Here is a 13063-nt window from a genome sequence, read left to right on the forward strand (position 1 = left end):
GAGCTGCCAGTTCTCCAGCCCTCTTAGTGGATGTAACCCAACTGCCACTAGGAAATAGACCTTTAAAAAAGGGGGGAAATGGGGCACGTAGCCAGTTGTTCAAAGGGTGATAACATGAGCTGTGATGACACCAAGGAGGGGGCTATTGCATGACCATAGGGGCCCTTGGGGGATAAAGATTGTAGAGGCCTTCAACAATTGCCTGGAAGTGTATGAAAAACCATAGATCCATCTATGAAGTCATAAAAAGCCGAAATTACAGCCAAGTGTACCTTTACAGATGATGGAGCCAACCTTGTGACTTTCAGGGGAAAGAGGTATTCGAGAATAAGGGGCAGAGAGCAAGAGAATGGAGTCTGACCCTTTCCTGACATCCAAACAGAGAATCTCTCCCATTTGCATGCATAAGAGACATGCACTGTGCACTTATGGGAATGTAGAACTCCTCGAGAAAACTTCATGCGGTTGAGGTTTAGGAGCCATGCTGTCAAGCAGAGCCTGGCAATGCCCTGATGTTCTTGGTGCAGAAGGTCTGAGCATAGCACATTAACATAGAACAACATACTTAACAGATCCAAGAACCATACCTGGAATGGCTAAAATAGCATCATTAGAATGCAATGCATTTCTTGAACCTGAAATGCACAGCAGAGGAGAGCATAAAACAGGCCCTGAGTCCATGAGATCTGGAAAGCATCTCCAGGGGAATCCTAATTGTGCCCTGATCTGGAACAGAAGTTGATGGCCTTGGCATTGGCTGGGGTTGCAAAGACGACCCATGCAGCAGATGGCTTTGCTGCTAGTCTTTCTGAGCTGAACAAAGCCTGTTCCCAGAGGGTAGCTTTGAGATGGGATGTCTGGTCACTCCAGGCTTTGGGGGTTAATTTCTGGCAGTGCCAGCAGGAACACACATTGTGAGGCTCACCCAAGCAGATTACGCACAACGAATGCTCATTCATTTGGGGCATTTTTGTCCCACACTAAAGACACTTCTTGAAAAATTATTTTTGAGTCACCGTCAAAATGCAGATGATCGATGAAGAATGGAAAAACTACTGAAGCTAGATAAGTCCTTTCAGCTTGGTGGTAGAAGAACTGAGGGAAAATGGTGCCTCTCCCTTTCAGCATGTGACAGTTTCAGAGAAAAATGTGACCACGTGCACCAAGAGGGAGGCGCGCCTTTTCAGTCTACAAAAGCTAGGACTCTCTCTTGATGGCAGACCACTGCATTCATAGTCCCAATGTGTGACTGCACAGAAAACCGAGGATGAGTTCTTGCCCAACAAGATGCCTCTGCATTATGTCCTAAATGACTTAATCACAGCAGACAGAACAAGATCATGGGCCAACCATTTAGTCTCATTCACTAAAAGCAGAATTTGTTTCTAATACAACAAGAATCACTTCTAAATAGATCCAGAAAATTCTAAAATTCTATTCCTAATGAGCATACTAAAGAAGCAGAGAGTGAGAAGGGGTTTAGGGGGGAGTACTACCTATTCAAGGAACAACAAGAAAAGTATCTCAAGAAGAAAGTATCGCTTCAAAGACATGATTCCCCTATCTGTATTCTGAAGGCTCCCTACGTAAAAGCCTCAATGAAGTAATTTAAGTCAGAACTCTTGTTTTTGATATAAGAACAGAAGAGAAGCCAATGTTGGATCAGGCCAATGGCCCATCCAGTCCAACACTGTCACACAGTGGCCAAAAATACTAGGTAAATATGGACAAACACTACCCAATCAGAAAATAATCGTGAGAGTCTGACCCACAAATCAAGCAGTCACCAAGACTTGCAAAGAAAAAGTTTCCTATGTATTACAATCTAAAGCACTACAACATAATTAATAAATCATAAGAAAATCCTTGTGCATAGGTACATAATCAATGTCGTCTCCAGATTATATAACAACTTTTCAAAATTGGATCTTCCTCAGGAGATATTAGAATAGTACAAAAGCTCTCTGTTTCATAAAGTGCTTGACAACAAGTCATAAGGAATACTACATTCAGATAGGACGCTGATCTCAGTAAATGTTAATGCTCAAATATGCTAAGCTTCTAATGGATCCCGGGATTCCTTATGACTTGTCGTCAAGCACTTTATGAAACAGAGAGCTTTTGTACTACTCTAATATCTCCTAAAATCGAATTTTGAAACATTGTTATATAATCTGGAGATGACATTGATTATGTACCTATGCACAAGGATTTTCTTATGATTTCTTAATGTTGTAGTGCTTTAGATTGTAATACATAGGAAGCCTTTTCTTTGCAAGTCTTGGTGACTGCTTGATTTGTGGGTCAGACTCTCACAACTGTTGTCAAAAATACTAGGTGCCATCAGGAGGTCCAGCAGTGGGGTCAGGACACTAGAAGCTCTCCCACTGTTGCCTCCCCCCAAGCAACAAGAATACAGAGCATCACTTGCCCCAGAGTTCCAATCTATACCTTGTAGCTAATAGGCACTGATGGACCTCTGCTCCATATGTTTATCTAATTCCCTCTTGAAGCTGTCCATGCTTGTAGCCGCCACCACCTCCTGTGGCAGTGAATTCCATGTGTTAATCACTCTTTGGGTGAAGAAGTACTTCCTTTTATCTGTTCTAACTCAACTGCTCAGCAATTTCATTGAGTGCCCACGAGTTCTTGTATTGTGAGAAAGGGAGAAAAGTACTTCTTTCTCTACCTGCTCTATCCCATGCATAAACTTATAAACCTCGATCATGTCACCCCTCAGCCATATTTTCTCCAAGCTAAAGAGCCCCAAGCGCTTTAACCTTTCTTCATAGGGAAAGTGTTCCAACCCTTTTATCTTTCTAGTTGCCCTTTTCTGTACTTTTTCCAATGCTATATATCCTTTTTGAGGTGTGGTGACCAGAACTGTACACAGTATTCCAAATGAGGTCACACCATTGATTTATACAGGGGCATTATACTGGCTGATTTGTTTTCAATTCCTTTCCTAATAATCCCAAGCATAGCGTTGGCCTTTTTTATTGCAGCGGCACACTTTCTCGACATTTTCAGTAAGTATCTACTACGACTCCAAGATCTCTCTCTTGGTCAGTCTCTGCCAGTTCGGACTCCATCAACGTGTATTTATAGTTAGGATTTTTGGCTCCAATGTGCATCACTTTGCACTTGGCCACACTGAACCCCATTTGCCACATTGACGCCCACTCGCCCATCCTCGACAGATCCCTTTGGAGTGCCTCACAATCCTCCCTGGTTGTCACCACCCTGAACAACTTCGTGTCATCTGCAGATTTAGCCACTTCACTGCTTACTCCCAACTCCAAATCATTAATAAACAAGTTAAAAAGCATCGGACCGAGTACTGATCCCTGTGGTACCCCACTGCTTACCACCCTCCACTGAGAAAATTGCCCATTTATACTCTTTCTGTTTCCTATTAATTAGTCAGTTTTTGATCCACAAAAGGACTTGTCCTTTTATCCCGTGACTATATGTTAGCTATCTACAGACAGCAAGTTGCTTTGTTTTTTTTTTAACTGAGGCAGAAGCATTCAATCACATTGCTCCTCCATTCTCTACACTGGCTGCCCACTGATTCTATGTAAAGAGCTTCTGAAGAATGCTAAAATGTCTTAATTCTCTTGCTCCCATTTATTTACTGCTCCTCCCTCAACCCCTTCTCACTCTCTGCTTCTTTGGTATGCTCTTCATCTATAAAACCATCCTCCATTCCTTGACATTCCTTGACTGCATCTTTTCTCCCACTGGAAGTCTTCACTTTCAAGCAGCTGCTAGCCTGGCTCCTCCCAAATGCAGACAAGAACTCCCCTCTTTGTGCTACTGTCCCCTGACTGATCTTACTCTACTCTCCTTGTGTGTCTAGCGTTGTGACTGTCTTTTGTCTTATGTACCTGGGTTATGTAGGTGCTACAGAAATCCTTCTTCAAGAATTGCAAGGAAGTGGTACTGTCCCATGAGAGCCTTTGCGCATATTTAGTGAACTTTTAGTTCCTTGACAATGTTAACCCACGGCTTCTCAATCATTCCTGTATCTTGCATGCTACAGCTCCTTTAGCATTCTCCCACTTGCTCTTTTACATGAATCTTCAAACCCACATCACTACTGAAGCAGTCCTACCCAGTTCAGCTGTAATTGTGCCTTCTGAAGTGCTGTGGGCAGATGCTGCATTACAATACACTTACATCACTGAACTCCAGCGGCAAGCTCTCTGTGGGCCGGAGTTCAGCTGCGCTCAAGTACAGATCCGTGGAAGCAGCTTCCAGCTCCTCGGGAACAGACAGTACCTGTTCAGGGACATACATCTGAGGTGGTAGCTGGAGATGGAGTGGGCAGCAGGGATCTTCAGAGAGGCTTACAGGCACTGGCTTGCTGCAGGGTGCTTCTTCTGACCCCTGACACAACTTAAAAAGAAGCTGATTGGTGTCCTGGCAAATATCTGAAGATGCAGTCAAAGGAAGTGGGCAAAATTTACAAAACAAGCAGCTTAGCCCTTGCCAACCATAAGCAGTCGTCAGAATTGTTCAACACAGATTTAGCAAACCAGACAATCTGGGATTTTGCAACTTCAAATAACAAAAATTCTGCATGAGAAAACACAAAATATGTGACATGGCAGAACACCTGCTTTCTTGCTTGAAAATGCTTGTATCCTGAAGGACAAAACAACAAGGGACTCAGGATACTAATATGAAGTTTGTGGGTAGCAGTAAAGTCTATACAAAGATCCAGAACAGTTTAGATTTATGTCCTCCAGCCTAGTTTGCGTGCTCACTGGAGTTTTGCTTTCTTCCTTAAACAGGGAGCCTTGGTTGACATCTCAACTATTGGCAGATATTGATCCTGGAATAACTTATTCTGTTGCAAAGTATCTGGCAATAGTAATCTCTCTGAAACTCCAGAGAAATGTCCCTCAGTTAACTGCAAATAAATAATGGTTTTATTACATAACTTACTAGGATTTTAGATTACAATCAACTCATGATTCTGAAGATCTTAACAGAAGGTTTACCCTATCTTATCATTCAGGGTCTATCTCATTTTAACCTTTTATTAACTCTAATTACACAGTGTATTTATTATATTAAGGAATTTTAATCTTCTCCAAACCTTCTATGGTTCTAATATTATGATGATGCAGATTTTATTATTTGTGTATTGGATTTGTTCTAATTCTCCTATGTAATATCAACTGATGCTATAATTTTATTCCAGTTCTGTTTAAGCTTAAGACCTCTGGTCAAATGAGCTAAATAAAAGTAAGTAAGATTTAAGTTAGGAATACAGAAAGTTGGATCCAGTGGTGTGTTAACCCCCTCTGCATATGTAGGACTCAGGAACAAGAACCAGAAATGCCTTTGGTGGTGTGGGGCCTTTAGTTTCAAGACCTGAGGTCAGCTGGTAGAAAATTTCCACGAAGAAAACTGAATAGCAGCAGCCTAACATGGACACACCAAAGAGGAAAATAAAACCCTTTAAGACAGGACAGAAGGACATCTAGTTGTGTCTTTAACTGAACCTAATATAAGGAAATATATAAAAGAACACAGCATGTAATCATGGAAAATAGAAAGGGTCAGTTCTAACATTTGTTGGCTGGGAAAGAACATTAAGGCAAGTTCAGCTTTCTAGTCTCAGGTAACAGTGATGCTCAAGAGCACCACATGCATCCTAGGATTTGGAACGCACCACACATTAGAGGGCCTAGTCCTGGACCCTCCTGCAAAGAGGCACCTGTAGTGGCAAGCTTATCTATACTGCAATGCCTAAAGAATGCTGAAAATGTAGCTCACATGATCACCCTACAAATATCCTCTGGTGGGCATGGTTCATGCAGAGCACTACTTTGCCTTTGTGGAACATACGGAGCCCTTCTTGTACAAACAGAGCTCCTATCTTCACCGCATCAGTACTACTAGAAACATCACCTAAGTCCCCTGAATTAGGTGATAAACACACCAGACCACTGGTCCACTAAGGTCACACCACTGTTCCACTAGGATCAATACTGCTTACTAAGATTGGCAGAAGCTCTCCAGAACCTCAGGTAGAGGTTTCCACATGACCTACTAGCTGATCTTTTTAACTGGAGATGCTGCAGACTAAACCTAGGACTTCCTACATGCCAAACAAATGCTCTACCACTGAACCACAGCCCCTCCGCAAATGAAACAGATCTCAAAGGTCTGAAAGGGAATGCCCCAAGATCTAGGGATAGTTCAGGTGGAAAACCTGTGAATTATAGAACTAATCAGGGAGGTCCCACATAAGAACGTAAGTAGAGGTTGCTGGATCAGACCAGTGGTCCATCTAGACCAGCATATAGTTTCCTGCAGTGGCCAACCAGAAGCTGTAGAGGATTACAAATGGGCACAGAGGCCAAGGCTGATGCCGCCTCCTAGCACTGGTATTCCGAGGTTTGCCACTTCTGTATATAGAGGTTCCTTCTACCCATCGTGGCTAGTAGTTCCACCAAGGAATCTTTTGATTCGGGCTTGAAGAACTGAAGGTCTCTTCCACCCCCACTTCTCAAAGCTGGTGACTCTCTTCAGTGTGTTTGGCAACCAGTCCTGACTGTAAGAAACACAGGAGTTTAGGGGTGCCAACCAAAGTGGGATGAACTGACCTGCACTTGCACCCTTATAAAAACATCCTCCAGGTAAATGTTAGTGCTGGAAGGTTTCTATTTATTTTAAAAATATTTATATACCACTTTCCTGTTGGTTTCCAAACACAGAGACCTGTATTGTACCTTTCAGCTCAGCAAAGTTTAAAGCATTCCTCAAATCTAATAAGTCTTCCTCCAACTTAAAATAGCTATTCTGCTTTCAGACTTATATTTTTTCCAAAAGAAATTGCTACAGATGAGACACTTCTCATACAGTTCTCTAGACCATCTATTCTAAAGGAACAGGGCAGCCAAAAAGTTGTTAGCTACGGGCCTGAGTGGTCCTAACCTCTCTTGGTATTGGGACTGTGAGCAGCATCTGCTGTGACAAGCATTACACTTGAGGGTTCTTACTGGAAGAGGTGGTCCACCATATATGCAGGTCCCAGGCCATTAAGAGCTTCAATGGTTAAAACCAGCACTTTTAATTGAACTCAAGAAAAAAAAAACACAGCAACTACTGTAGATTTTTCAAAACCTCACTAATATGGACATTAGCAACAGGGCAGCTGTATTCTGTACTAAACGGAAGTTTCTGGGATGGCTTCAGTGGCAGAGCCACACAGGGGTGTGGCCAGGATTTTTAAAGATGGGGGACATTTTTAAAAGGGGGGGGGCACAGGCCACTCTATTTATGCTCCTCCAGGGATTGAGAGCAACATTGGAACTCTGAAAAGGCACGGCCAAAAAACTGAGTGGAACCTCCCCTCCAAAAGGAACCTCGAATTCTATTTTGGTCCAGATTCTTTCCAGTCCAAAAGGAACCTCGAATTCTATTTTGGGCCCAGACTCCTTCCTGAGTTAACATTTTGCTGCCTGCTCTCTAAAACAATTTTGCTGTCTGTTCTCTAAAACAATCCAGGACTTAGGAAATGATGCTGGACTTCTGTCAAATGCCATTTAGCTTCACAAAAGAAACAGAATTTATAAAACCTCACAGAAATTTTTAGTGGAGACATTTTCCTTTGCACGTCACAACCAGCAGTCTTAGTCATCTATATTTGGGTTACTAAATGAACACCTGGTCATTAGATTGATTTGCCACGGAGTTTGAGTTATGCTAAATCTAAATTCAGAATAGGAGTAAAAGCTCTGACCATTGTGCTTCTGGAGATTATAGGATGCTTTGGAGCACATTGAAGAATCCCTGAAACCATGACAACTGTTTATATCCACAAGTGAAGGACAATAAAATGCACCGGAGTGTCAGAGAAAGCTGGAAGTGGATTTCAGCTCAGAGATAACTATTTAGCTTACCTTCCAAGAGGGATGGATGACTGTTATATAACAAGCTCTGTGGTATGACGCGCTTAGTTCATGACACCTAGCCTGACTGGGGAAGAGCTTTGGGATATCTCTCATGAGGCCAGGAGCCCTAAATCTGGATTGGGGGGTGGATTCTTTATTCTATTGCTTTGCCCAGATGCTGGGACCCAGGATCCTCTGCAAAGGATGCAGTGTGTTTGTGTGTGTGTGGGGGGGTGTCTGGGGATGTCTTTACTCCATGAAAGGCAACTGTCTTGTACTGTAACTTAGCTAGATTTATGTTCATATGCTTATCCTTAGATCTGTACTCACTAGACATGACAGTTATTTTCCATGTATGTGCTCTGACTTAATCTATTTAAGAAAGCAAACTATTATTTAAATCCTACCCACATTTCTAGACTGCTCCTATATGCTAAGAACATGCATGCATGGGGGGAGGAAGTCTAAAGTAATCGGAAAGCTCTGCCCTTTGTACTTGCTCAGAGGCAGCCTTACTGGGGTACCCCAAATTGCTGGTTCTGTGACAGGCTGGGGTTTGTAACTTGGTGGCATAAGAAGCGAGAACACACTTTTATATGCAGGCAAACACACTACATGCATGTGAGAACACAGAGACCCAGAGCGCATTTGTGACACTACCATCCTTGAACTGCTCCCTATCCGAGGTTATGTTCTGACTGTCTAAACACACCAAAGTATAAATATAGATTTCAGTAAATTCTATTAGTTTCCTAAAAACTGATCAGGAAGTCTAGAAGAACTCTCTACTTGTATATTTTCATAAACAAGAGCTTTATTTCAGCATCGAGGCTTTAATTTTAAACTTTTGAGGTCTGGCTGTTGCTTCCAATTGAATTGACTGTTCCGTCCTGAAGCTACGGAAGAGCCAACAGACCACAGAAAGGCATTTATCTGGGCTTCTGCTTGAAACCAGTGGCTACAACATCAGCTTTGATTCAGGGCCAAGAAAATAAAAATTATTGACTACAGCTCTAAAATGGTGGAATAGGCAGAAATACTGAACCAAGCAACTAAGATGCTGAAAGGATACGAGTAAGGCAGTGTCTTGTCATTGGGAGAGACTGGTTGGAGCACCGAACATCATCCACAAAGGCCAAACATCTCTGGCTGGAACGGGTGGTGTGTGCCTGAAATGGACAGACCAGAGCACAAGACAATGTTCCAATACTGTTGGCAGAAAAGCCTTATACAGGAATGGACTCTTACATTCAATTATAAAAGTTGCATCTAAGAGTCAATGTAACATAATAGACAGAACAGATGAAACTGGCAGGATAAAATCATGCTGAGTCCAAAAGAAATAACCAGTTCAGTGGATGTCAAGAGCTAGTTGCCCTCCTTCTTAATTCACTGTGCATTTTGGATTATGAATAGGGAGTTCTTAGCTGATAATCTTTACACCAGCAGTTATTCACTGCGCAAAAGCTAGCTCTTATGTGTTCATATTACCTTCAAGGGGTGGGAAAATCCCTAAGCCCACAATTTCTACCTTCCCTAAGGCCAGGGAATTTACACATATAAAAGCGCAGTCTGACTCAAGTACCTGCTGAGCAGCACCCTCAGTAGCCAATATTCTACGTTCCTTCAGCTGTCGGTGCAGAAGAGCCTCCACACCATACCGCTGCCGATATCGTCTCAAGTATTTCAGCCGTTTTAGGTTTTCACGTTCTTTAGCTAGAAGTCCCTCTGGGCCTGTCAGAAGGCTGCTGCCTGGAAGACACCAAGGAAGCATCCTTAAGACAGACACAGAATACTACCCTGCCTGTTGCAAATCCCAGCCAAATAAAAACATGGTCATTTTGTCATTTTTAAGGTCTTGAAAATGCATCTTGACCCCACTTTACATTACTGCCTTAAACTCCTGTTCAGCTTTAGCAAGGCTTCTGTGGCCTATCTCACAACTATCAAGCAGGAAGCAGTGGGGAACACTGACCTATGGCTTCATGTTCCACTTTGCGGCTGTGCAAGTACCGTCGCTTCTTTTCTTTCAGGAGGTGTTGGAGCCGTTTGAACTGGTCAATATACAGAGACTGCAGCCGGATCAGCTTCTCTCTCATGATCAGCGCCACTTCCTCAGCAGTGTACACCCCAGCATGTCTGCCAGAGAATCCAATTTAATGAGTAAGCAAATCGACTTACAGTTTATACTTCCTAGTCATCAATAGGGAAGAGACAGCTAGCAAAAGAAAACTATTTAACAGCAAAGCAATCAATCGGCTAGACCCCAGTGGCCTTCATCTGGAACACTGTTGACAGCTGTGACCAGTGTTCCCTCTAAGATGAGTCAGTGTGAGCTAGCTCACAGTTTTTTAGCCTCTGGCTCACACATTTTTGCCTTAGCTCATGAAGGATGGCTCCAGAGCAAACTAATTTATGCAGTTGCCAAATGAGACAGCTAGCAAAAGAAAACTATTTAATAGCAAAGCAATCAATCAGCTAGACCCCAGTGGCCTTCGTCTGGAACACTGTTGACAGCTGTGAGCATTGAGACAGTTCAGCATTCTCCTCAAAGGTTTAAGGAAAAGAACGCTGGACTTGACAAAGCTTCAGCTCAGAGGCAGACAGCATATGCTTCCCATCAGAACCCCAGAAAATCTTGGTGGTCACAACTATGCCTCAGTCACAGTATGTGCCTGGATTCATCACAGTGAGTTGGGTTGCAGTAGCAGCCTGAAGCACTTTCCACATATTATCAAGGGCCTGACAATATGTGAGATGACCAATGATGGACTCTCTGTGGGCTTGCCTGTAGTACCTATTTGCAGTCACCGACATGTGCAGAATACAACTGCCAGTCTCCTGGCAGTGACTGAACACACATCTCCCCACTAATCCAACAAGCGCAAGAATGAACAACGATGTCATCTCCAGTGTTCCATGTGTGCCCCAAGTCCAGGCAACATCAGTGTACAGAGGGCTGTTGCAGAACTGGAGCTTCTCCCTTACAGACATTCTAAAGCCAGAGCTTCTTTTGGAAGCACTGAAGGCTTTATTTAAGTGGTTGTTTACTGGTCACGATTAGGCAAATTTGGTAGGTGTGGATTTTAACATATCATCTATAAATGTTTCCTTTAAACATTTGTTACCTTCCTAAAGCCTTTGGGATAGAATTAAGCTATAAATTTAATTTCAGAGGCTTCATAACCTGGGGTCAGCACATGAAAAAAGGGATACTTTAGTAAATATTGCATTTTCAGAGAATGCCTATATCTGCTTCAGAAGAGGAATAAATTATCACCTATTTATTTACATGTCTAGCTAGCATGCTGTACCACATACTACCATTTCCTTGAAAAAATAAAGTTGCACTCAATTGCAAGTTTTGAGATCAACAACAGCTTTTTTTGTCTGCAGGAATGCTATGAACTCCTAATTTTGATTACCTTGCCACACTAATTCACACAGGCATCACCATATTACACGACTCACTTAAGCGGGTCCTCCTGGTCACTGTCAATGCTGTCTGCTTCACTGTCAGGGTCACCTCTCCATGTCTGATCCACAGTAAGAGGCTCCTGCTCTCCATCACTCCAGCTGTCCTCATCTGAAGGAGAGAATCCCATGGTATATGTGATACAGAGAAAAGTTGGCTGACAACTTAAATCAGAAGAAATTAGCATGACTTCAGAAACACAATTCCTTCCTAGTCCTGATATGACTAAGCCCTATACCGTAAGGCAGAAATCCACCAGTTAGTTCAAAGTTGTTAAAGCACTAAATCTCACAGGAGACCCTGCCTTAAAACGCATATAATACCTGCCTTCATATACTGACCTAAGTCTGCCCAACTAAAGCAAGGAAGAGCTATTTGTAGAACGCCTAAAGTGCCTGTCTGTACAGCGCCTATTCAGTTAGGCAGGAATGATGAAATAATGGTCTGCTCTAGCATTAGCAATAAAGAACTTCACTCAGAAATCCTAAAAGCCAAACATCTTAAATCTGTCTCAGATACAGTACTAATAAGAATCTACTTAACCATAGCGGAGTTGAGTATCCTAATATCTATAAACAACATGCGCACTCTTCTCTTCTGCTATAACATCTTCCTGGCCTCATACTCAGCAGAAACCCAGGACTTCAGTTTTTCCATAATGGAAAAAAGGGAGGGAAAGAAAGGCAGAATATGGCAAACTTCAGTGCATTCGAAGAAAAGTTATTTTTTTTAAAAATCCTGGTTTTCCATCCTTACTATTTCTAAGTTTCCAGAAATACCACAAGCTACCTAGGCTGTACAACTCTGAACACTTAAAAAACCAATACCACAAAGCTAGATAAAAATCCTGCTAGACTGATTAGGCACAAGACTGTTCATCCTCAGGGAGTGGCTTGAATTAGATGATACATGGATTCCATTATAAGCCTGGTCCTTTCTATCCCCAACTACCTTTGACCCCTTTTGCTTATTCACTCTTTTTAACAGATCCAAGCAGGCAATAACCATGCTATGTGGGAAATGCAATTTCTTCCATCCTGTACTTCAGGAACCTCCTGTAAACAAATATTTGGTATTAAAGGAAGAAGCTACAACACTGACATAATGTACTGAGAAGATGTACAGCATGTCTCATGATTATATTCTCTCCAATAATTTTTTTTTTTTAAATAGCAATCCACATGTAACTCTCACACCCTAGACAATGCAGCAACTGGACATCCGTAGACTTTTATCTGAAGTAGCACCTAAAGTTGTAGAAAATATTTGTTGTTTTTGCTGTCAAATCACAGCTGACTTATGGCGACCCCCTAGGGTTTTCAAGGCAAGAGACATTCAGAGGTGGCTTGCCATTGCTTGCCTCAACATCGCAACCCTGGTATTCCTTGGTGGTCTCTCCCACCCAAATTCTAGCTAAGGCTGACCTTGTTAAGCTTCCAAGATCTAATGAGATCAGGCTAGCCTGGGCTGTCCAGGTCAGGTCAGAGAATATTTATTGCTAGCCTGATACCCATGCTTCACTACTATATTTAAGTTCCATAAATCCAGTTATAATACTGATGAAGTGACGTTTGAAATGTAACATTTGTTGTAGGAATTCTAATGGAGAAGATTGTAGTGTAAAAATGAAGTGAGACATATGTACTGTTCCCCCCCCCCCTACTGAAGGACCTCT

General features: G+C 42.4%; 1 protein-coding gene across 3 annotated transcripts in view; it reads right to left on the reverse strand.

Annotated features, from left to right (window-relative positions):
• KANSL2 (KAT8 regulatory NSL complex subunit 2) overlaps window positions 1–13063 on the reverse strand; it is a 26602-nt gene that overhangs the window by 4192 nt on the left and 9347 nt on the right. For 2 of the 3 annotated variants that reach the window (XM_015423684.1, XM_015423683.1), the window contains exons 4-8: window positions 11385–11499; window positions 9889–10052; window positions 9499–9665; window positions 8986–9082; window positions 4183–4436 (exon numbers count right to left, since the gene is read on the reverse strand). In XM_015423684.1, the coding sequence (XP_015279170.1) occupies window positions 4183–4436; window positions 8986–9082; window positions 9499–9665; window positions 9889–10052; window positions 11385–11499 (797 nt within the window). The remainder of the gene's footprint in view (window positions 1–4182; window positions 4437–8985; window positions 9083–9498; window positions 9666–9888; window positions 10053–11384; window positions 11500–13063) is intronic. The other variant, XM_015423685.1, reaches the window with a different exon arrangement.

Source organism: Gekko japonicus, unplaced genomic scaffold (assembly GCF_001447785.1).
Source record: "Gekko japonicus isolate JY-2015 unplaced genomic scaffold, Gekko_japonicus_V1.1 scaffold33, whole genome shotgun sequence".
Classification (NCBI taxonomy): domain Eukaryota; kingdom Metazoa; phylum Chordata; class Lepidosauria; order Squamata; family Gekkonidae; genus Gekko; species Gekko japonicus.